Consider the following 25,563-nt stretch of genomic DNA (forward strand, 5'->3'; position numbering starts at 1 on the left):
TTTTTCACGTTACTTTTATGTTTAAGAATGAATCGCATGATGTTTAGTATGAACTGCATGAATGTCCCCTCTGCTTGTTGAATTTTTTGGGTTTCTGAAAATTTTTCAGAAACCGCCTCACAACACATCCCTGACCGCCAGGCGACGCATGGTATTGTACCCAGATTTGGGTTTTCTGGATGAAGGGCCTAGCGGTATTGGTTGAACCGCCAGGCGACGTGAGTCTGTGGCTCGATTTTTGCTATTCTGTGCATTTTGACATGATTTTGTTCGGAGGGAAATCAAGGGTTGGGTCTTAAGGGATGATTTGACGTTGTGATTCATTGAATTTAGTATAATTGATGGAACAATGCGAATGAAATTTTAGGGTTTGAGAAATCGAGATTTTTTGCATATTAGTTAAATTACGTGAGTAAATATAAGGAAATCTTGTGTATTTGAAGGTTTAACAGGAGTAGTAATCTTAAGTACACGATGGAAGTGAATTGAATGGAAAGATTTAGGAATAGGGATGACAAATTGGAGTCTAAGATTCACGCAGGGTGATGAAATTCTGGGGAAACTACCAGAAAGGCTTGCACCGCTTGGCGGCACAAGGCTGGCCGCCAGGTGCCAGCGTAGAGGCAGTGACTCTACGTGGCTACGAGGTGCTGTGATGATTTTTGGAATATTGGACGTTTAGTTTTTGGTGAATTAGGTTCTTGGTAGCTGCGGGGGTTGGAGATGATAGTTGAATAAAAGTCTTTAGTAATGACACTGCAAACTAGGAGTTTACTCATTAATACGACTAAAGGGAAGAACATGTTAAGATGGTGTAGTAGGAGATATAATTGAATGAAAAGGGCTGGTGCAAGGCTAGTGTAGAGTGATCATAGTAAGATAGTGATATTTCCAATTTTTCCTTAGAAGAAGGTGGATTGTAGATGTGTATGAAGAAGTTGATTGAATGGTAATTAGTACCATGGTGAGTAAGTTATTTAATGAAAGATTCAAGTACTGCTAGGACCACAATAGAATGCATAAAGGTACTGGTTTGGGAAAATATGGATGATACCAAAAAGTCTTTAGAGTCTTGTGGGAAGGGAATAATCTTGTGGAAAGTTGTTGTCAAGACATGGTGAGAGTTGTAATTATCCATACCTATATACGAATACTATGCACTAGTAGGGAGTACACTGGAGTGAGGGCAAGCGTGAGTGGAAATGTGCGACGGGTGCCTGAACCTTACCAAAACTAGTACTATGAAAGTACTGGTGCAGTGCTTGGCGACAGAGTGGGATCCGCCAGGCAATAGAGACAAAGATAGTGGGCTCTTGGAACGCCTGCGCCTGGCTATGAGGGTAGTCCTACCATGCGGGATCTGTAGTGTTGATGGATCTAAGGTGCTACGCGCCTAGAGGTATGTGTCCCCCGCCAGGTGGTCTGTGAGTGGTAGGGGTTAAGCACGTGGCATTCCTCGAGTTGAGCTCGGGATGGTGGATGAACACGAGGAACCCTTGAGTTGAGCTCAGGTTGGCGAGTGTTGCTGGTGTGAGTGTGCTGGTTGTGGCCAGTACGGATGGATCCAGATAGATTGCCCTCCTCAGTAGTTAGCTGATGAGTTTGGTAGTCTTGGGACGTTGCAAACTATGTTCGTATTTGGGAACTCCACTTGGTGTTACGGTGTATGATCTGTAGCAATGGTTTCCCGCACGTGCTCTATTGGTTGTGGCTTATAGGTATGGCAGCAAGTCATCTCTAGGTAATCACTAGAAGATGTAGATCACGATTCGCATGGTTATGTCCATGTGGTATGGAACTAAAGAAACGAAATTTTCCCTGATGTGAATGTTGTGTTATGTATAGATGTGTTTTATATATGCATTTATTTGATTATTCTGTTAAGCTCACCCTATCTGCTTCTGGTTGGCGATGATCGTGTACGCGGTACACGTGAGCAGATGATGTTGTTGCAGGTGATGCTTTTGCAAGCCTGGTTTAGAAGAATTTTTTTTTCTTGCTTGTCCACGTGATAAATGGCAAGTGTCTTATCAGTGTAAATAATGCTTGTAAGAGTAGCATTCACTACCCCAGTCCAAATATTCACACTATTTGTTAATTTGGTGTTGCTCTCTATTCATGAAACAAAATAAGAAAACCAATTCTGCTAAAGTTAGAGTGTTGTCAATTAATTTGGATATCAGTCCATTCGTGGACAATATCAATGTTGAGTACATTTGGTATTCAATCTAAAGGAAATTTATTAGTGCAAATTCACAACTTATATACTTTTATATGTACCATATAATAAGTAACATCTTGACTGGAAAAAAATTAGTAGTAACATTAAGAAATATAACACTAAATTCACAACATTCTTCTTAGCATCATGCTTTTTGGTTCCACTGCTTCCCGATTTAAGTATACAAGGCCAACTCATAAAAATGCTTCCATTACTTTTTGGTTTTCCAAAATCAATGCTCTTTTTTCTTATGTATTTTGAATATTTTTTTCATATCTTTTGAAGTGTGTATGTCATATTGTGTTGCTTTTTGTGAACAAGAGAAAAGAAGGAAACAGTGGGAAGAGGAAACTTAATGTTGAGGTGAAGCAACAATCACACGACAAGCATGTGCATTTTGTTCTTGTCAACTGTGCTACTCTACTACAACCACCAACCAACACTTTTTCTTCTTTTTCTCTTATTTTGTGTAAAATTTCTAAGCTTATGCAAAAGTGTAATTTGAAAATTCCATCTAATAAACAGATTTATATCATGTCAGATTTTAAAGATAGGCAAATAATAACATGTAAAGTAAACAACACTAGAACTGATAACCTAAAAACTTCACAACAGAAGGACAAGTAATTTCTGAACTTTCGATTATAGCCAAATGAACAATTGCTAACAACCTACCAAATGAACAATTGCTAACAACCCTACTCCTTACAATTTATCTTTAGGAGAAATAAAACACAAAGTATCATAGTACAAGTCCAAGACAAAATGAAAAAAAAAGCTTTATTTCTCTTATTTTTCTCTCCGTCATTAACCTCTTCTTTAGTTTGGCATTCTTTTGCACCAACTACACTACCATTCTCACACTTCCACAAACATTTTCATTCTCTTCTTCTTCCATTTCTGACTTTCCTTCCACTTGAGGTTCCACCTCATCAACTCATTGGAAGTAATTACAATGTGCTTCACTCTATAAAACAAAATAATGAATTTACCAAAACCACAACAAAAAATCTAAACACCACAAACAATTGACACTTCCTGCCCAATTTCGACTTCTCCGAAAAAATCTTTCATTATTCTCTGTGATGGTTGTTTTAAGAAGTAGTAATATTTCGCCACATCCACAAAGTTTTGGTCCAAATTGCGAAGATCCGAGTTGCGCAGACGAAGACAATGACAATGCACCACACTTCGATCCAATATTCCTCTTCATTGTTAAACCCTAAAATGAAAAAAAAAAAACTAATCCTCAAATGAAACTACCTTATGTTGATGAACAACTTCTTACCATTTCATTCTTTTATGCATCACTACTGGATTTGAATTTTTATTCCCTGAATTAGAACATAAAGCTCTCTTCCAAACTCATTCTCTTCGATACATTCACAAAGCCCTTCTGATACACCCCCACTAAGTTTAAAACACATCTTAAATTTAATTTTTAACATTAAATGAATTAAATAAATTAAATAAATAATCAATAAAATAAATAAATTTAACACATGTCAACATCATAGTACATGTGTCGCTAGATTACGAGCCTACCTGAAACGTCGTTTGTCACAAAGTCACACAGTTAACGTCATTCAAAAATAGGGATTGAAACCATGAATTTTGAAAACATGAGAACCAAAATGGTTTAAGGTTTTTAGGAGGAATCATTTCCAAAATATGATAATAGTACATGAACGAAAAACATAATTAATCCATTTTATTTTTCTTAAGAGGAAAATCTATTAGACGATTTGAAAAACGTTTTTTTCACTTGTGTTACCTTTTGAATGCACATAGAAATCATTGCATGGGGCACAACTTCTTTTGATGGAGTTGTTCTATTACTCCCATGCACAACTTACCAAAAAGCAATAACCATTTTAAAATCTGTCCACCTACATAATTTTTGTTCAAAAGTGCACTCATTAGATAAAAAAAAAATCATATTATTTTACATCTCAATTATGTAAACACTTCAAAATACATTTACCATTTATTATCACATAAAAAATATTATTAAAAAAATATAATCAAGGGGAAGCCAAACAAAACCCAAAGACAAGAATACATGACAAAAATTCAACTACAACTAAACTACCAATGGCGGACCATGCATATGACCAAAAGGAGCCACGACTCCCCTAAGGTTTTTAATATTAACTTTTATATATATTTATATAATTTTAAAATTTAAATTTATATGTTATTATATTATTTTGATTAAGTTATATATATATATATATATATATATATATATATATATATATATATATATATATATATATATGTGTGTGTGTGTGTGTATATATATATATATATGTGTGTGTGTGTGTGTGTGTGTGTTATTTATATATTAAGTTATTTACCTAATTTTAAAAAATAAAATAAAAACTAATTGCATGGACCTTGGTTGATAAAGAATCAAGGTTTTGTATTTTGTATGGGTAACACGCTGGTGATATCCCAGCCCGTTTGTACATGGAAAGGCCGACCACATCCCAGCCCCAGGGAGAGGGAAGGAGACGCACGCGCAAGCCCAACAGACAAAGGAAAAAGGGCCAACATGGTGCAGAGGTCGGGTACATCTCGGCCCACCGCCTGGCTGGGTATATCCCGGCCCAATAATGGCCAGTTGGGTAAGGATGATGAAGTATAGACGAGCAATCTTAGTCAATAAGGAAAGAGCTGATCCTTAACAAGGTATAGACTAACAAATCTCATAATGGAAAGGACTGATCCTTGACAAAGTACAAATGAGCAATCTTAATCAATAAGGAAAGAGTTTATCCTCGAATACAAACGACCCGCAAATAATAATATCAAGTTCGTTAAGAGATCAGTATAAATTAGGGTCTAGTGAACACTTAAAGGTATGCTTTTCTCACTTTACTACACACATCACATATCGAATCATTATTTGAGTTGAGCGACGAAGTGCCTACAGGTACCCCTCACCGTCGGAGTTCAGACGACAAGAAGATCCAAAAAGAGTCTGGAGGGGAATAGGAGGAGGGTCGACACAAAGGGTTCTTGAGATCGTCTGATTCCGTACTAAAATAGTATTGAGCAAAATTCCCAAGAAAGGGAAGAATCTCATAGTAATGGAGAGAAGGAGAGTGCGGCACAGGGCGAGACGAATCCAGGGTACAGACCACCAACAACCAAACAGACACGAGACCCAGAACAGCCAGACGCCACCCCTTCGTGGACGGGATCATGGAGATAGAACTCCTCGCATGCTTGAAGGGATTGACTATGAGCCAGTACGATGACACTACTGATCTAGAGGAGCACATGGACGTATTCCCCACCCAAGTAGGGTTGTACACTATAGATGACGCAATTCTCTGTCGTGTTTTACCAGCATCCCTAAAGGGGCCTGCACTCAACTGGTTCACACAATTACCACCCCACTTTATCGATTGTTTCGATACGTTGGTCACCTATTTTGGCATTCAGTTTGCCACTAGTAAACCATATCTTCTCACCTCTCTTGTGTTAATGAATATACGACAGGAGAAGGAAGAATCTTTGTGGAAATTTATGGAGCGGTTTAGGAAGATATCATTGAATATCTCTAATATGAATCCTGAGGTCGTCATGCACCACCTTATAACAGCATTGAAGCCTGGCCCGTTTGTTGACAGTTTGTGCAAGAAGCCCGTGAGCAATTTGGACGAGCTTCGTACCAGGGCAACCAAATTCATGTAGATGGAAGAATTAAAGGAGTTTCGCAGTAAAACCCAATCGGACACTCAAGAAAAGAAATACATCGATAAGGAAAGGGTGTTAGCACCGCGACCTGACAGTATGTTCAAGGACTCTAGACAACCAAAGTACAATAGGTACACACCCCTCGTGTCTAACAAAGCAAGAATTTTGGAGGAGGCCCTGAATGCCAACCTAATGCAATCCCTTAAAGGGTTACAACTCCCTCAAACGCGGACACCACTAAGCGTTGTCGGTATCATCAGAATTATGGGCACACGACGGAGGATTATTTTACCCTTAAGGATAAAATCGAAGAGCTTATACAGGCATGACACTTGAGAAGATTTGTCAAACGGGAGGAAATGGGATTCTCTTCCAAAGAAGAGCGAGAAGGGAAATACGAAGAGCGACCATGAAGAACGTCAAGGTACCAGGAGAGGCGAGAAGAAGGCACCAGAAGGAGGGTTGAGCCCCAAAAATATAAGGAGCAAGATGTGAGGGAGAAACCTTTGAGAGGGATGATCAACTATAGATCAGGAGGCTTTGCAGGAAGCGGAGCCACTATGTTCGCGAGAAAAAAGTACGTCCGAGCAATCCAAAGTGTCAATGTCGTATCTACCTGTCCCCGACGACACATGCCACCCATCACATTCTGTGATGATGATTTCCAAGCCATTGACCCCCAACACGATGACCCAATGGTGATCTCAGTGGAGATTGAAGACTTTGCAGTAAGGAAAACCTTGGTGGACCAGGGTAGTTTAGTGGATATCCTATACTGGGGCACTTTCAAAAAGTTAAAATTTTCGGAGGCATAAATCCAGCAATACTCAGAGCCGATCATGGACTTCTCAAGGGAGCGAGTGAATACGAAGGGCTACATTGATTTCTTCACCAAATTCGGAGTAGTGAGAACGATGCGAACGGTAAAAATTCAATACCTTATTGTTGACGCTCATACCTCTTATAATATTTTGCTAGGAAGACCTTCGTTGAACATAGTTGGTGTGGTGGTATCCACATATCACTTAACAATGAAATTTCCATCAACTTCGGGAGGCATAATCACTGTACATGTAGACCAACCAACTGCACACAGATGCTACGCAGACAGTCTGAGAGAAATACCCATATACCAAGTTGAGAGCCCAACACCGCTACAATACAAAAATCAAACCCAGGTCTTTTCACCAGGGAAATCTAGTGTGGCGAATGGCAAGTGGTGCCCGGAAAAACGAGTGGAAATTCTCGCCCAACTAGGAAGAAGGCCATTCCGTGTCAAGGAAAGTTATGGGTAAGGGCGCATACAGATTAGAACACCTATCAGGTGTTTCTATTCCAGTAACCCGGAACGCCTCACATATCAAGTTCTATTACAGTTAGTTTGTTAAATGCTTATTTTTAATTTTTAGACTTCTTACGAACGATTTGTGGATTGATTGCGTAATAAGTGGTGTACTCTTTCCTACCTTTGTTTTTTTTCCCTAAGGAGGGTTTTGGTCAAGAAGGTTTTAACGAGGCATCATACCAATAAATAAAGCATAATTTTTCATCATTATTACTCTATGCTTACATTTCCATCGTTAAAGCACGCACACATTTAAATCAAGTGCATCAATCAAATACTTTTTTAGCATTTTCTCTATGGGAAAGGAAACTTCATCAAACCAGATGATCCCCCCATATCTGTGTCAATGGGAAAGGAAGCTTCATCGCCCTAGATGATCCCCCCATATCTTTATCAATGGGAAAGGAAGCTTCATCGCCCTAGATGATGCCCCCATATTGATAAAATAAATATGACAAAGATGACACACAACAACACAAAAAGGTGGACTTACTGACCCAAAAGGGCAAGAGGTCGGCCACATCCCAGCCAAGATTGGCCTGGTACATCTCGGCCAAGACACATGTTGGCAGCGTCACAGCCACATCCCGACCAGGAATGGCCGGGTACATCTCGGCCAAGACACATGTTGGCAGCATCACAACCATATTCCGACCAGGAATGGCCGGGTACATCTCGGCCAACTACACTATTTCTTTCCTTCATACTCAATTTTACACATTTCAGCCTCTTGTTTCACTTCGTTCACTACGAGACTAGGGGGCTGGTATATGGGTAACAGGTTGGCCATATCCCGACCCATTTGTACATGGAAAGGCCGACCACATCCCGACCCCAGGGAGAGGGAAGGAGACGCACGTGCAAGCCCATCAGACAAAGAAAAAAGGGCCAACATGGTGCAGAGGTCGGGTAGATCTCAGCCCGCCGTCTGGCTGGGTAGATCTTGGCCCAATAGTGGCCAATTGGGTAAGGATGATGAAGTACAGACGAGCAATCTTAGTCAATAAGGAAAGAGCTGATCCTTGACAAGGTACAGACTAACAAATCTCATAATGGAAAGGACTGATCCTTGACAAAGTATAGACGAGCAATCTTAGTCAATAAGGAAAGAGTTGATCCTTGACAAGGTACAGACGAACAAATCTCAAAATGGAAAGGATTGATCATTGACAAAGTACAAACGAGCAATCTTAGTCAATAAGGAAAGAGTTAATCCTTGACATGGTACAGACGAACAAATCTTAGAATTGAAAGAGCTGATCTTTGACAAAATGCAGACACACAATCTCAGTCAATAAGGAAAGAATCGACGCGTACAACCTCAGTCAGAAAGGAAAGAGTTGATCCTCGAATACAAACGACCTGCAAATAATAATAACAGGTCTGTTAAGAGATCAGTATAAATTAGGGTCTAGTGAACACGTAAAGGTATGTTTTTCTCACTTTACTACACACATCACATATCGAATCATTATTTGACTTGAGCGTTGGAGTGCCTGTAGGTACCCCACCCTCGGAGTTCAAAGACAAGAAGATCCAGAAAGAGTTTGGAGGGGAATAGGAGGAGGGTCGACACAGAGGGTTCTTGAGATCGTCCGGTTCCGTACTAAAATAGTATCGATCAGGTACATATTTGATCATAAAGTTTTTTCACAGTAAACCGTTAATAAAGTGTAAAAGTAAAAAGAAAGAGAGATTAAGAAATGAAGATTAGAGAACAGGGAGATCGAAGAACTCATATTCACAAGATATCCTAAATCAGCATCGTAGTATGAGTTATGTACGTTAGATTTATGATTCTCCCATTACTATATTTCTTCTAAATTAAGTTTTTCTTAAATTAGTATGAAAACTAGCTTGATTTAAGGGATTTTTTTTATGAAATTGGCATGAACCCTAATTATATTTTTCTCAAATTAGTATAATCTTACATTATAAAATGTTGGAATTTTATGTTTTTCTTTCCATACAATGAATTAGTTGAATAATCTTAAATTAAATTAGAAATTAGAGTACATATTTTGCATGAATTCAATCGATTAGAAAAATTAAAAATTGAGAAGTGCGAATTGTGAATTGTGGTATGAAAATGGTTTAAATAAAAATAATAATTTTTTTAATTAGTAAATTATATATCAAAAATCTAAATTGACACCCTAATTTTTTTTATCCAAATTTCACTAGTGTAAACTACCATATACATTAAAAGTTATAATAATAATAAAAAAAAACATTATCAGTTACGACCGAGAAATTATTAATAAGACTGTTTCTATTATCAACATGTATAAGTTAGTTATCATTATATGTTAACTATAATATAATTTAATATTAATTAATCATATTTCTTACATAAAAATAGATAGATAAAATAATAAGTTAAATTAACAATCAAACCACATAATTAAGAAAAAAAAAAGCTAAAACTCAATTTAAAAACATAAAAAATTTGAATAATTAATAAAATTAGATGAAACTTAGTTAAAAATATCAAATTTATCAACTTAGTTAATTAAACCTTTTAATAGTTACACCTAAAATGTTAAAAGTTCCCCCAATTATCCAATACCTTATCATCTCTCACTTCTCTCCCTCCATTTTTTAAACATCACCAACTACCCTCACGTATGGCTATAGCGTCCTTCTTCTTCAGTCGATCCACGCCTTTCTTCTCTCACTACAACAACCCGTCTCTGCCACCACATCCAACCCTTATCTTCTTCCCTTTCAAACTCAAAATTTTCACTTTCACGACCACACATTTCGTCCACACTACAGCCACCGCCATCTCCGCACACCGGGGTGGTGGCAGCTCGTCGGGGAGTGGCGGCGGCAGCGGTAACTGGGGCAGTGGCGGCGGTGATGAAGACGAGGAAAGGGACCGCAACAGGGAAGAGGCGATGGTGGCGCTGGCGGAGGACGGCCGGTGGTTGGAGAGTTTGCCGGAAGACTTGGCGGCCGCAGTTTCCGCGGGGAGGGTTCCGGGTTCGATAATGCGGAGGTTTTTCCAGATGGAACAGTCAGTTGTGCTGCGGTGGTTGCTCAAGTTCCGTGGATTCAGGGAAAGGTTGCTCGCAGATGATTTGTTCTTGGCCAAGCTTCTCATCGAAAGTGGTGTTATCATCTTCACCAAGGTTTTGCTTTCATCCAACTTAGATTTCATCTTCTGTGGGAATATATTAGGTTTTTTACTCTATGTAAGAAGGTTACATTTTAATTTTCACTCATATGAATGAATTTATATTTATTTAAGTATTATTGCATCATTAATGAGGAGTGAATTAGTCATGTATACCATTATTAGATATACTTTTTTTAATAATTATTTTTTAATTGGATTTTTTTTTTTTACTTTTTAAGAAATTGAGGGAAATACTTGGTGAGCTGAGATATGAGAAATAATTACCTGAACTTGTTTCAATTCTTTTGTCTTACCGATGTGAATATAATAGTTGGTGGCATCACGTTGAGGTCTAGGTTCTCTAGATGTTTGGGAACTTGAAGAGAATTATTATACAAGTTTATATTGATAATGGAACAAGTAATCACATTTGTGGTTATAGGAAAAATTTTGTGGAGCTTGAAGAAAAAGATGCAGAGAAATGTTTCCTTTGGCGATTCTTTTAAGGTGAAATCCAAGGGAAAGTTACTATTTTAATTTCCTTAAAAGATACTCCCAAAATTAATCAAGAATGTCTATTATGTTCCTAAGCTGAGAAGCAATTTTTGATTCAGTACGTCATGTTGAGAAGGGCTATGAAATTATCATGACCTAGAGATAAAAACTCTAAATTGATTACTAAATAGAATGTTCACTTTAAGCATCTAACCAATGAAGCAAAATGCTTAAAGGCCTACATAAAAAGATGAAGCCTGATGGCATATGAGGTTTGACCATTTGAATTTCGGAGCTCTAAGTCCTTCATAGATGAGAAGACGTGAAGGGATTCACAATGTCGGTCCTAATAAATTGTGTGAAGCATGTGTCCTTAGCAATGCAAGAATTTTTCCCTAAAGAAGCCGATTAAAGAGCAAAAGAGCCACTTTAAGGAAATTTTTGAGGCATTTGTAGTTTTCAAGAAATTTAAAGCTGAAGAGGAGAGTGGTTATGTAATCAAGGCTCTAAGATCTTTTAGGAGAGATGGATTTACATCAAAAGAATTAAATGACTTTTGTGAAAATAATGGTATTGGATGTCCTATAACATATGCACCTTGAAAGCTAAATCTATGTAATAGAAAGTTTGGAATGAAACTGTTCCCTATTTTGAGGAAAGTCGTGAAAAAGTTGTATCACAATGGATTTTGTACTCCACCTCATTCATCAACTCCTTTGATTCATAAAAGCATCCCCCAAGCAAGACCAAGTGAAGGGCCATGAAAAAGGAAAAATATTCAGGAGATATATGATTAAACAGTATTTACAAATAATTTGTTTTGTCTATTTGTTGACAGTGAATCCCTAACCTTTGAAAGACAGAAGAAGGGTGAAGCATGGAGGAAGACATCAAAGTCATTAAGAAGAATGGTACTTGGGAGTTTTCAAAACTTCTTGAGGGTCATAAAGTAATTGAAATCAACTAGACATTTAAGTATAAGAAAAAGATTATCAAGAAAAAGGTGGAATTAGTTGATGTGAAGATACAAGACCAAGTTTCAGATATCTTCACTAAACATCTCAACTTTGAGGACTTAACAAGATTGAGGCCAAAACTTGGTGTTCAAAATAACTGTTGAAGATTTCCTTATTATGTATTAAAGGACATTATTTTTATTTAACCGCTAAACATTTGAAGGGTCACTAGTATTATGAACATTTAGGGTTAAATGAAATGTATTACCAATCCATGTAATAGATTATCAATCCATGTAGCTAGAGTGTCAAATGAAATAAATTCTCCACTATTTCCGAAAATCTCTTCTATAATTTTCTTACATATCTTTTGGCTGCATTCATATAACTGGAAATTATAATTTGCTTTGATCTGAAAACAAATAAGGCAAAGGGTGATTATACTATGAATTAATCATGGATTGAGATTTTCATCAGGCATGAATATATAAGTAGTTTCCGTAAGAATCGTGCCATGGATATAATAACATGTAGTGTCTTTATTTTAGTGAGTCTATAATACAACTTGTTAGTATTTTGAGGTTGTGAAAGGAATAGTTGATGGAATAGAGAAAATGTGGAGATAGTAGGATATGAAAATAGTAGTTTGAATAAGTGTATTTGTAGTTTGTCTTGTGTTGTGTACATCAAATGTTGGTCTCATGGGTATTTATAGATCCCATTTCACCCACATGATTATTCTAGAGATTTCTAGCTACAACCACTCATGTAGAATATTCTAGATTTTACCTCCTACCTTAGGTTTTTCTTCATTATTCTAGAATTTTCATGACATTGCAGTACTTCTATCTTAGATATTATTCAGAATTTGCATTACACTTTAATAATCTTCCTCAATGCAAATTCTGTAACTCCAAGCATAGTGCCCAGTATTTCAAACCTTGGTTTTGGTAACGCCTTTGTGAAAATATTTGCAATTTAGACTTGTGTCGGACAGTACTCGAGTCGAATCTTCATATTTGTCTTTGCTTATGAAGTGATATTTAATTGCTATATATTTTGTTCTACTGTGATGCATTGAAATTTTCATTTCTTGTCATTGCAATAGTTGATTTATTGTCACATTTAATTGTAGTAGGCCCAGTTTGTTTTTCTCCCATATCTTTTGAGTATTGGGAGAAAAAACAAAGTGGGTCTACTATAATTAATTGTGACAATAAATCAACTATTGCAATGGCGAAAAAATCCAATGCATCACAGTATAACAAAACATATAACAATTAAATATCACTTTATTAGAGAAGCAGAGACAAATATGAAGAAGATTCGACTCTGGTACTGTCTAACAAAAGATCAAATTGCAAATATTTTCACAAAGGCGTTACCAAGACCAAGGTACTGCTCTGATATCACTCTTAGTATTTTGAGGTTGTGAAAGGAATAATTGTGAGATAGAGAAAATGTGGAGATAGTAGGATATGAAATAGTAGTTGGAAGAAGTGGATTTTGTAGTTTGTCTTGTGTTGTGTACATCAAATGTTGGTCTACATGGGTATTTATAGACCCCATTTTACCCACATGATTATTCTAGAGATTTCTAGCTACAACCACTTATGTAGAATATTCTAGATTTTACCTTTTATTTTAGACTTTTTTTCATTATTCTAGAATTTTCATGACATTTCAATACTTCTATGTTAGTTTCTTCTATATTATTCTAGAATTTGCATTACACTTTAATACAAATGATCAATCAGTAATGGATATCCTGTGTGCTTCCAGGCAGCTGCAGAGTTGGAGCGCCGTAAGGAAAACTTTAAGAAGGAGCTGGATTTTGTTGTTGCGAATGTGGTATGTTTATCACCAAGATATAATATTTTTTCTATAGTAGTCTAACAAATGTTAAAATTTTTCTAATATCACTTTTTAGGCTTGTGAAAGAAAATTTTATTACTTCGAAGATTTATTTGCATTCTTGATTGCTCTAATTAAAAAACAAAAAACTTCTTTAATTCCTATAGTTAAAATTGTTCTTTTCTTTAGCTCCAACGAACATTACTCTTAACTTTGTAGTCCTTCTGGTAGAGACTAACCGAGATTAAAATGGCACAAATAAGGACTAAATTAAAAATCATGTGCAATGTTTAAAATGAATGTTTCTAAGTATGGAGATTAACCATGTGAAATAAAAAGATATAGGGAGTAGAAAATAAAAATTTTGCAACTATAATGTGTCAGCTTTATGTCTTCGTTGTTAGGTTTCGCTGTGTTTGTGAACTACTACATTAGTTTCCAATTAGCGGATTTAAATCAACAAATGATTGAGTTATATTCTTTTGCGAGACTTATATGACAGAAGTGGAGAGAAACTAAAATTAGCATCTTTGGAAGTTATAATTAACTTATGAACAGATTAATCTGTAAGAGTTTGCTCGAACCAATTATTCTAAATTTTTATTTTTAATTTGTGCATAAGCCCATTATAGTTTATGAAGAAGTTAATTTCATTTTCTTCATATCCTTTTCTTCTAAAAGCCTTTGTGGAGAAGCTTGTCCGAAATTACCCTAATACTCCATCGAAAGTGAATCCACACATTTTGTTTTTGTGCCTAGAAGCAGTGTGGTCTCAAATTTTCTCCTTTGTTCTAATCATATTTGAACTAACTCTTTGCATTCTTGTGAAACTCAATTTGTATGTTGTCCAGTTCTTTGTGTAAGAATTTGGGAATCTCACCTAATTCAGTTTTAAAATTTATTTTAGGTAACAGGCATTGTAACAGGTTTTCTACTTGTGTGGTTTCCTGCACCTACTGTTTCTCTCAAACCTCCCCTTGCAGTCAGTGCCGGACCCATTGCTAAATTGTTCTATGGTTGTCCTGATAATGCTTTTCAGGTTAACACTCTTCATCTTTCTGCTTTTCTCTTTTCAATTTTGTTATAATTTTAGTATAATTGCAATACTGAATATGATTAGAAGTTAAATAATCTCTACAGGTGGCTTTACCTGGAACATCGTATACCCTTCTACAAAGAATAGGTGCTATAGTGGTATGTCTTGGATCATTTAAAGCAAGTCACATAATTTTTCCTTTTAAATGAGGATCATCTCCGTCTCTTATGCAGCGTAACGGCGCAAAGCTATTTATTGTTGGCACCAGCGCTTCATTGGTAAATTAGCACATTATTTGTTTACAAAATACCCTTTTAGCTTGTTATAGCCTTTTGGTCTTTGCAATTGGAGTTATGCTGATCTTCAAAATAAGTGGAAAAACAAAAATTAATTTAGGTTAGACTTCCTGCAGTTGTTTCATTGTTTTGACAGTTGAATTGAGCTTTTAGGTGTCAGGACTCAGGGTTTAACATTTAAGTTAATGAAGAAGTATTATATTGATTAGAATTTTTCTTGCTGTTTCTTGGTATTTCACTCTGTTTCCTAGAGACTGATATAAATGTTTTTGCTGAGTTCTTGTTTTGAGACTTGCTTATGTATTTAGCCACACAACAGTGAATTACTTCACCTAAAAGACATTTAAACTAACATCCAAGTATACATAGCAATATGGTGTGACATAGTTAGTAGATAGCTTTGTTCTTTAACCATATGATTTGGAGTTCATCCTTGATTACTGTGTATGGAAACCATGTGTAGAAAAGGTCAACTCCTTAAATAGATTTCAGTATTCCAAGAAATTAATCTTGGCTCACAATTGAAGAATACCCTGATTCAAAAATAAATAGAAAATCATGAAAGAATATGTTTAGATGCATCATTAAGTACAGTGGAGGACATAAAATACGTGTTACAATTTTATTTTAGAGATATGTCACCTGCTCCTCTCAAGCATGTTGTAGTGTGGTTCGTATGAGGCATACAGGCTACATATTCCCAAGAAGAAACTGTTTCTATTGTACTAATTACACTCGTCCATCATAGTAAAGTTCTATAAGCAGAAAATATCAAACGGGATTTGAGATATATCTTGGGCATGCTCTCCGTAATTTGACTGATGGCAATGCCTTTTCAGGTTGGTACTATGATAACAAATGCGTTGATCAATGTAAAGAATGCTGTTAATAAAACATTTGCTACCCAGGCTGAGAATTTACCCGTAATATCAACCAGTGTAGCACATGGAATTTACATGGTTGTCATTAGCAACATCAGGTATTCAATTGTTAGAACAAACTACTGTAAATGTGTTTTACCACCATTTTTCTACTATGTTTGTATTTTTACAGTATTGAACATCCCATCAAGAGAACAGTAGTTGTGAATAGATGAATGTATTCTAGGTTATTTTCATGTTTTTTTCATCAGTAAATGTTAGTTTTTAGTTGTGTATCAAAATAATGTGGTTTTTCCCAATTAAAACACATAACGATTTGAAACTCACTGACTTTCTTGGTTAGTGATCATAATTTTAAGAATGAAATACCATGCACTGCTATGAAAAAATTAGGGTGCATATATTATTGGAAATCTAAGAAAACTGCAGCTGGACCCAGCCGGAAGTGTGTGATGCTATACAAAACAGTATTTGAAACGTGCTGTTATTTTTTATCAGTCTTATGAGTTTGTCCATCCACTTTGTTTGGTAAATGAAATACTTTACTCATAATCAAGTTTTTGGTCCCTCAAATTTCTTATTTTTCAAATGAGTCTCTAATATCTATTAACATTTTTTCCGTTACCAAATGGTATTTTTCAAACTAGTAATATAATGTCACAGTCGAAAAAATTGTAGATCATGAGGATCTCTGCTAGTTAGCAAAACAAAAAAGAAAACAAAAACAAGAAAACTTCTTATTAAGGATTTGCCTTTTTTATCAGGTACCAGGTACTTGCAGGAATTATTGAGCAACGAATTCTTGAACCATTACTACACCGAAACAAGCTTATACTAACCGCTGCATACTTTACTGTTAGAACTGCCAATACCTACTGGGGCTCGCTACTGTAAGATTATTGATTTATCTCAATTGATCTCTATGAATATGTACCATTACGCTTCCTCTTTCTTTTCTTCCTCATTATTCATTACACATTTGTGAGTAGGTGGGTGGATTTTGCTCGATGGGTTGGAGTCCAGAAGAAAAAGGATTAAGCATATTTTGTGCAATGCTGCATTGGTCAAAGCCCAAGTATATTGATTCGTGGAACTTCAAATTGATGATTAAGTTTACTCTCCTATGTTTTGTTTCTCTTGCTGCCTTTTCTAAGCAAAATTGTAAATTTGTATGTAACGAACGTTGGCAAGCAAGAGTTATTTTGATATAAACTAAAAGTGCTTTTGAGATGTTTCTTACTGTAAGAGTTCTATATTTTTAATAAAGAAACCACTCTCAGAAACACTTCTATTTAATAAAAAAACCACTTTCAGAAACACTTGTATTTAAAACAAATCTTGAATAAATTTTGATCATGACTAGTTAACCATCTGTATTGTTGTGAACTATACAGGAACACATCTATCATCACTGTTACTTGCGACTAGCACTTATGTAGTTTGATCATTGCATTTTATACAACCGGCACTTATTTCTAATTGTTTACTATGCGTGCGTTGCTCATTGGCAACTATTGTCTTCCCCTTTTTTCTCTTCCAATTACTCATCAACTAGTATCTGAATGGTACCCTCCTTCGGTAGTGGTTGTGAGAGAGTTGATGTCTTGTGCTTAACTATGAAAAAAAAAGAAAAGTATGAGATGCACATGAAGAATGAAAGGAAAAGAAGGCAAGAAAGCAAATACATGTTGCATCTAAGGCCTTTCTTCTTCACATACCTTGCCATGGTAAACACCAAGACATCAACAAATATATATATATATATATATATATATATATATATATATATATATATATATACACACACACAAATATGATATGAGTATAAATACACCAATACGGTTAAATTGAAAAATATAGGATACAACATATATATAATTCCATCTCTAGTGTTAGAGGAAAAGGTGAGAATTAAAAGAGAGATTTCAAATTTCCTTGTTTGAAAATGCCAAATACAATGAGGTATATACAGGTGTTAATGGAGAGATCTAGACTCTTTTCTAGGAGTTTCTCTAATTAAAGCTCTACTTTGGAATTTTCTACATCTTTCTTAATTATAAACTTTCTAGATTTTTCTTTTTTTCAAATTACAACAACATTTCTCCACCTTAATTTGAAATTTTGTTTTGCACATCAATCTTTGCTCTTAGCCTTTGAAACTCTTCAAACTTTAGTGGCTTCGTGAAAATATCTGCAACTTGATCTTAAGTCTTGACATACTTGAGCTCCACTTCCTTTCTAGACATACATTCTCTTATGAAATGATATCTCGCGTCTATATGCTTGCTTCGATCATGAAATATTGGATTATTTGTTAGTGCTTGTGCAGACTTGTTATCTATGCAAACCTCTATAGCTTCCACTTGTGGTAAATGAAGTTCTTTCGATAATCTCCTTAGCCAAATCGCATGACAAGTGCATGATGTTGCTGCCAAATATTCTGACTCACATGTTGAAAGTGTGACAATGGGTTGTTTCTTTCAACTCCATGAAAAAGCACATCCTCCGATGAAAAATATAAAGTCATTAGAGCTCTTTTTATCATTGATATCTCCAGCATAATCATTATCACAAAATCCATGGAGTTTGGAATCATTAGAAATTGAATAAAATAACCTATAGTCAATAGTACCTTTTAAATAACAGGTATCCTCTTAGAAACTTTCATACGAGTAGAAGTGGGAGTCTCCATGAATCAACTCACTACTCTAACCACATACAAAATATTGGGTCTTGTACATGTTAAGTATTTCAAACTTCCCACGAGGGTTTTGAATAAAGTGGTGTTCTCATTTTCTCCATCTTCAAACTTTGATAGCTTCATCCCACTTTCCATGGGTGTATTCATTAGATTACAATCAAACATTTTAAATTTCTTCATGACCTCCATTGCATAGCTTTATTGAGAAATGAAGATATCTTCCTCCAATTACTTAACCTTTAGGCCCAAATAGTATGACATGAGCCCTATGTCTGTCATCTAAAACTCATATGACATCACCTTCTTTAATTCTTCGAATAAGCTTGGATCACTGCCAATGAATGAGATCATTCACATAAAGACAAACAATCAAAATACCTACATTATCATAAGTTTTGATATAGAAAGCATAGTTGTTGAGACATCAAACAAAGCCATGATCTTGGAAGTACTCTTCAATGCGAGTATTCCATGCCCTTGGTGCTTGCTTTAATGCACACAAAAGCTCTCTTCAATTTTAGAACCTTATCTTCATGTCCTTAAACCATAAAGCCCGAAGGTTGCTCAATAAATGCTTTTTCTTCTAGATAGCCATTCAAGAATGCAGACTTCACATCAAGTTGATAAATCTTCCACTTCATATGGGTCGCCAAAGAAATCAACAAACGGATTGTATCCATGCGAGCGATAGTTGCATAAACTTCATCATAGTCTACTCCATGCTTTTGCTTGTAGCCTTTTACAACTATCAATGCTTTGTATCTTTCCACCTCTCTACTAGCATTCTTCTTAGTCTTACACCCATTTTAATCCAATTGCTTCATGACCTTTGGGAAGAGTTGTTAATTCCCAAGTGTCATTTTTCTTAATAGACTTTATCTCTTCTTCCATGGAATGTCTCCACCTTTTATCTTTCACAGCTTCCTCAAAATTCAAATGGCTTACAATCTATTTGAAGGCAATATAATTCTTCAAGATTACAAGGGACTTCGTTAGACCTTTCATAAGTGTCACATTTGTCTCTTGTCTTCCTTGGCCTTTCACTTGTACTTTCTTCTTCAACATGAGATGCAGCTAATGGAGGGGGCGAATAAGGAGTAATGGCATCTTGATTTGTAGTTTCTTGATCTTTTTCCTCTTCTTTAAGATATGGAAGAAAATCATAATTCTTTTCTTCTTGAGCATCCCAATTCCATGTAGCTTCTTCATCAAATTCCACATTACGACTTACCACCACTTCGTTATTGCTTGAATAGTATAATTTGTTGCCTTTAGACTGGGTGTCATAGCCAACAAAGAAATAGTTGGCACTATGATCATCAAGCTTGGAGCTTTCTTATTTCGATACATGAGCATATGCTATACTCCAAAAAATGCAAAGATGATTAACAATAAGCTTCCTTCCACTCCATTCTTCCTGAGGTGTTTGATCTTTTAGATTGGACGTTGGAGACCGATTAGACAAATAGACCACACAAGAAACAACTCGAACCCAAAACTCTTTGGGCATATTTTTAGCTTTCAACATGTTTCTAGCCATGTTGAGAATGGTTCTATTCTTTCTTTCAAGTACTCCATTTTGCTGTAGTGATCTAGGAATAGTCAATGGACGATAAATTCCATGAGTTGCACAAAATTCATTAAACTCCCTTTAAGTGAATTCTCCTCCACGATTGAATCTCAAAGTTTTAATTTCAAAGCCACACTCTTTTTCAACAAGAGCCTTGAAATTCTTGAAAGCAAAAAAAACTTATGACTTTTGTCTGAGAAATTACACTCACGTTTTTCTACTGAAATCATCAATGAAGAGTAAGAAATATTTATTCTTACTGAATGATAGTGGATCGATTGGACCACACACATCGGCATGTACAAGTCTTGGTTGCTCTTGAGGAAGCTACTTTTGGAAAGCTTTTCCTTGGGTGCTTTCCAGGAAGACATGCTTCGCACAATTGATTGAGACTATTGATTGCAAGCATCCCTTTCACCATCTCCTTTTCTCCCAAACTTTTAGGGGCACCAAAGGTTAAGTGTCCAAACCTCATGTGCCAACACCGTGCTTTCTCTTGAACGCTCACCTTTAAACACTTTGCTTCAATGGTTTTTAGATTCAAGATAAATATTCTATTTCTTGACATAATCACCTTAGCAATAAAATTTCCATTTTGATCTTTAGGCCACAAATATTTATCTTTCATGAGGATCTTATATCCTTTTTCAAGAAGTTTGCCTAAACACAAAATATTGTTTTCTAATTTAGGCATATAATAAATATCATTGATCATCTTATGACTATCATCTTTTAAAAGATTAGGATTGTACCTTTTCCCTTCTACTTGTTATCTTTCCTTCCATAGAGGGTTTCCTCAAGACCTAATCCTTCTTCGTGATGTTCAACCTATAAGGCTTCCTTCATGAGTGGCTTTCCTCCATGGTTGAGCTCTAAATTGTGATGCTTTAGGTTACTTCATGAGTTCTCTTCGCATGGCTCATACATCATCCATGTTGCTTAAGTTGTGAAAGCAAATTTTGAATTCTTTTGGAACCTCCTTTCATCGCTAAGGGAGTATTTCTAAGGCTCAAGATTTTTAACTTGGTTCCTTCAATATGAAAGTCAAGAAAAATATGAAAGATTAGTCAAGATAGGTTCAAATGAGTTAGACAAACATGAGCAATGTTGCAGATAATGCCAGATCACATAAGAATGTTAAAAAGATTATTCAAATAAAAATTCTTTAAACTTTAAAGTGTAATTCAAGAGAGAATGGTTAGAGAAAAGAGCAATGCATGAGATTTTTATACTGGTTCACTTAAACTTGAACTACATCTAGTTAGTCAAGGCAACCCGAGCCTGACTTTTTACTATTTCAAAAGATTTATAAAGTTCACAACATTACACTTTCAAAATATGCTAGAACACCACACAATGACTCTTGAATCACACAAGAATCAAACCAGCACAACAAGACACCTCTTGTAGACTTGGAAAACCACCAGGCACAACCTAAAAGCTTGAGAAAGACTAAATCTTAGTGGTAACACAACCTTGCCTACCACAACCACCTTCTCCTGGCTTCAAACACCAAGCAAAATGCTCTAAGAATGATCCAAGATCAATCTTCACCAGTTGCACACTATATGATCATGAAAGAGAGAGAATTCCATAGTTTCCATAAAGTTTTTGCACTAAAAAATGGTCTTCACACCTCTCTTTTGTAAAATAAATCTTTTATAGTCAAATTGTTACGAAATTCAACAGGTTGATTTTCAAATCAATCAGTTGATTTCTCTTAACTTAAGTGAAATCAATCGATTACAAAATAAATCAACTGGTTGATTAAGTACCAGTTAAGACTACTGCAACAAACTTTTTAATCTATTAAAAATTCATTCAACAAATTAAAATACACCATTTAACATGTTGAAAAACATTTCAACATATTAAAAGACACAACCATGACCTTATATATCTAATTAATGCAAAATGGTCAACATTCAAGACGAAGACTCTCCCTTAACCTCGCCAAACACACCAAGAAATGACAATCTTGCAAATGATGGTGGGATTAGCCTACATGGTGTCGACAACGTCTTTCACAATCTCTTTTAAACATTTTTTCTCACTTTCCAACCTTTGTTTGGTAAAGTGCAAAATGAACAATCAATATTGTATTTATCCACAAAATCGTAGTGAATGGTGAGTAATAACAAAATTTTGGGATTCAGTTATAAAAACACTATTAATGAAGGCCAAATTGGTTGTCCCACATTATATGTTGATTTAACCAACTATATAACCTATTTAACTACTTTTTTAACTAAGTTAACCAATATGTTTCAGGCAGATTGTTTGGTGGAGGAAATAAAGTCTTGTTTAGTGGGAGAAATGATATTGTTTAAGTTAATTAATACATTATTCTTCTACAAAGTTTGAATCATCGGTAATCACTTAAAAGGTTATGGAATTCAAAACTTTAAAAATAATGTTATTCAAGTCCAATTGCTTATATAAGGTGGCATGATCACTTGACCAACTCTGTAAGCTATATAACCACTTTTTAAAATAATTTAACCAAGATATTTCTAGCACAATGTTTTGCATGCACAAATAAAATGTTGTTCTAGAAATACTCGATCAATAATAACCAATCAACAAATATGGAGTTCGAAGGTTTAAAAACATTGGTCATGATGACTAATTAGTTCTCCAACATTATATCATCATTTAACCAACTCTATAACATATTTAACCACTTTTCTAAACTAATTTAACCCACAACTTTCTAGAAAAATATAGGGTTAAGTATGTTTTTAGTCCCTAAACTTTAATCCAAACTTGAAATTTGTCCCTGTGCGAAACTTTGATACATTTTGGTCCTTAAACTTTAAAAATGAATGAATATAGTCATTTTAACCTAATTACGTTAACTTTTTTTTACACATCGAACGCATTTCATGTTAGTATTGGAGTTGTTTACACCGTTTATACATTCCTGATTCCATATCTATTGGGAAATACTTCAGCATCTCAAAACAGTTAACGTAATTGAATTAAAATGACCAAAATGAATCAAAGTTTTGGACATGGACTATATTCATATTATCACTTAACCAACTTGATAACATATTTAACCACTTTTATATATCAACTAATTTAACCCACATATTTTCAACTCAAAATATTTGTTGGATCTTGGGTTAAAAACCTCTTATTCCGGAAACTTTCAACCTTTCAATAAAATATGGAATTCTTAATTTTCCTATCTCCATTATCAAAGCTGAAGTGGTTACTAGTTCCCCAAAGGTATATGTTCATTTAACAAAGTCAATATCCTATTTAACAACCTTTTTGAAATGACTTAACGCACATTGTTTTCTTAGAATGTAAGACAACAACTAATAAAGTATTTTTCAACAAAATATCAATGATTGTTAACCACTAAATAAATATGAATTCAAAGCTTTATAAACTATGTTATTCAAGTCCAACTACTTGTCCAATATCACATGATCAATTAACCATCTTTATAAGCTGCATAACCACCTTTATAACCTAATTTAACTAAGGTATTTTTGAAAAAAATGTTTCCATACAACAATAAAGTATTGTTCTAGAAACACTCAATCAATAATAACAATTCAACAAATATAGAATTGGAGGTGAATGAGAAAGAGATAAAGTATCGGAAGCACATATAACAACATATCAAAAGTTGAAATGTATCGGAAGCACATATCACAACATATCAAAAGTTGAAGTGTCAAAGAGCCCTAATAGGCAAGACCAATTTATGAACTACTCAACTTTGTATTGAGGAACCTACACCTTTCCCGTGAATGAGGCATTAACACTGCACGTTTCTCTCTCAAAGACTACAATTTTGATAGAGAAAGAACTAGAGTGGACATTAGGATTCTAGACAACCTTCAAATTTTCATTTTAGTTTTTACTTTCCCCATAGCTTTTACATGTTGAAAGCTCGTACACGTACAACAGATGAAATTCTAAGTGAATCTCAAATAGGGATGGCAACGGGACAGGACGGGGACGGGTTTCGCTATCCCATACCCATCCTCATAGAAAAAATCAAAGGCGGAACAAGGTTGTGACATAGGGGAGCCAGGGCTCCCCCAACCATTTCTATTTTTGCATTTTTTGTTATTTAAAAAATAATATTTATATATTATTATTTTATTTACATTAATTGATTTTTATTTTACTTTATTTTATATATTTAAAAAAAATATTTATATATAATTATTTTATTTATATATTATTACTTTATTTGTATATTATTATCTTATTTATATTAATTTAGTTTGGATTTTTTTTTTAATTTCAAAATCATATTTTTTCTCTATTATAATTTTTTATATTTTTTTATTTGGTTTTTCTCTTCCATGTTTCCATCTCTTCCTCTCATTTTATTTCCATCTCAATTTTCACCATCATTTCTTTATTATTTTTAAAATCAAATTGCACTACTAGAAGATTGAAAAGTTAATGAATATTTTGAATAAAAAATGATGTAAGAAAATATTTTTTTAAATTAAAAAAAATAATTTATATATAACAAATATAATTTGGTCCCCTAAAAGTTTTGGTCAAGTTCCGCCACTAGAAAAAATCTATCCTCATTCCCAAAGCCAACGAGTATCAAACTTTTGTCCCATTTCCATCTCCACCGGGTAACGGGTATAATCTTGTACCCATACCCACACCCGTTTTCTTACTACTCCAATATTAATTTTAATTATTTTTTATAAAATAATAAAAAATTACGGTAAAAAAACATAATATTATCAAATATTCAATATTAGAGGATGATTGTTTCTTCGATATCAAATAATTTGAAATAAATTATAATTGTTTACATTTTATATTAGAATACCAAATAAAATTTTATGAAAACCAAAACATTTATTAAATTTGCAAACTACAAACATTAATGAAACCTATTTGATAAAATTTAAAAATATAAAAGGAAAACAAATGTTTAAATTAAAATATATTTTAAATGTTTGTTTACTTCAATTTTTAAAATTCTAATAAATCTATTTTTTATACACTAATAAAAGTTATAATACATCCTTGATCAAAATGATACAAAGAACAAATAATAAACATAATAATAAAATTTTAACATAGATCTTATATCTTTTGAACTTCAATGTATGTTGGATGGTGATAAAAAAATATTCATGATAATTACATTAAATTTTTAAATTTTTATATTGCAGTAAATAAAATTTATTTATACAATTATAGTAAAAAAAATATAGCATGATTGATAATGAATTAGAAAATAAAAAATAAATAGATAAAATATATCGAAATAATATTGTACATGATGAAAATAAACAATAAATAAAAATATAAAAAAATTAACAAATTTGTGTCTTAGAAACAATTTGAGAGACTATTGAAAGAAATAACACAAAGGAAAAC

At 34.4% G+C, this 25,563-nt stretch overlaps 2 protein-coding genes across 2 annotated transcripts; both read left to right on the top strand.

Moving 5' to 3' along the window:
• Positions 1–5,431: 5,431 nt before the first annotated feature.
• Positions 5,432–5,926, top strand: LOC146888649 (uncharacterized). Its single transcript, XM_085665474.1, has one exon. It carries the CDS (start codon positions 5,432–5,434, stop codon positions 5,924–5,926), a length of 495 nt encoding a protein of 164 aa, XP_085521600.1.
• A 3,916-nt stretch (positions 5,927–9,842) lies between these two features.
• On the top strand, positions 9,843–17,230 carry LOC114181372 (protein RETICULATA-RELATED 4, chloroplastic-like). Its single transcript, XM_028067808.2, has 8 exons — positions 9,843–10,408; positions 13,629–13,697; positions 14,608–14,739; positions 14,841–14,894; positions 14,970–15,014; positions 15,872–16,011; positions 16,678–16,803; positions 16,903–17,230. Exons 1-8 carry the CDS (start codon positions 9,902–9,904, stop codon positions 16,949–16,951), a joined length of 1,122 nt encoding a protein of 373 aa, XP_027923609.1. The 5' UTR covers positions 9,843–9,901; the 3' UTR covers positions 16,952–17,230.
• The last annotated feature ends 8,333 nt before the right edge of the window (positions 17,231–25,563 follow it).

This window comes from Vigna unguiculata, chromosome 1 (genome assembly GCF_037176805.1).
Source record: "Vigna unguiculata cultivar grain cowpea cultivar isolate G323 ecotype 2 chromosome 1, ASM3717680v1, whole genome shotgun sequence".
NCBI lineage: Eukaryota > Viridiplantae > Streptophyta > Magnoliopsida > Fabales > Fabaceae > Vigna > Vigna unguiculata.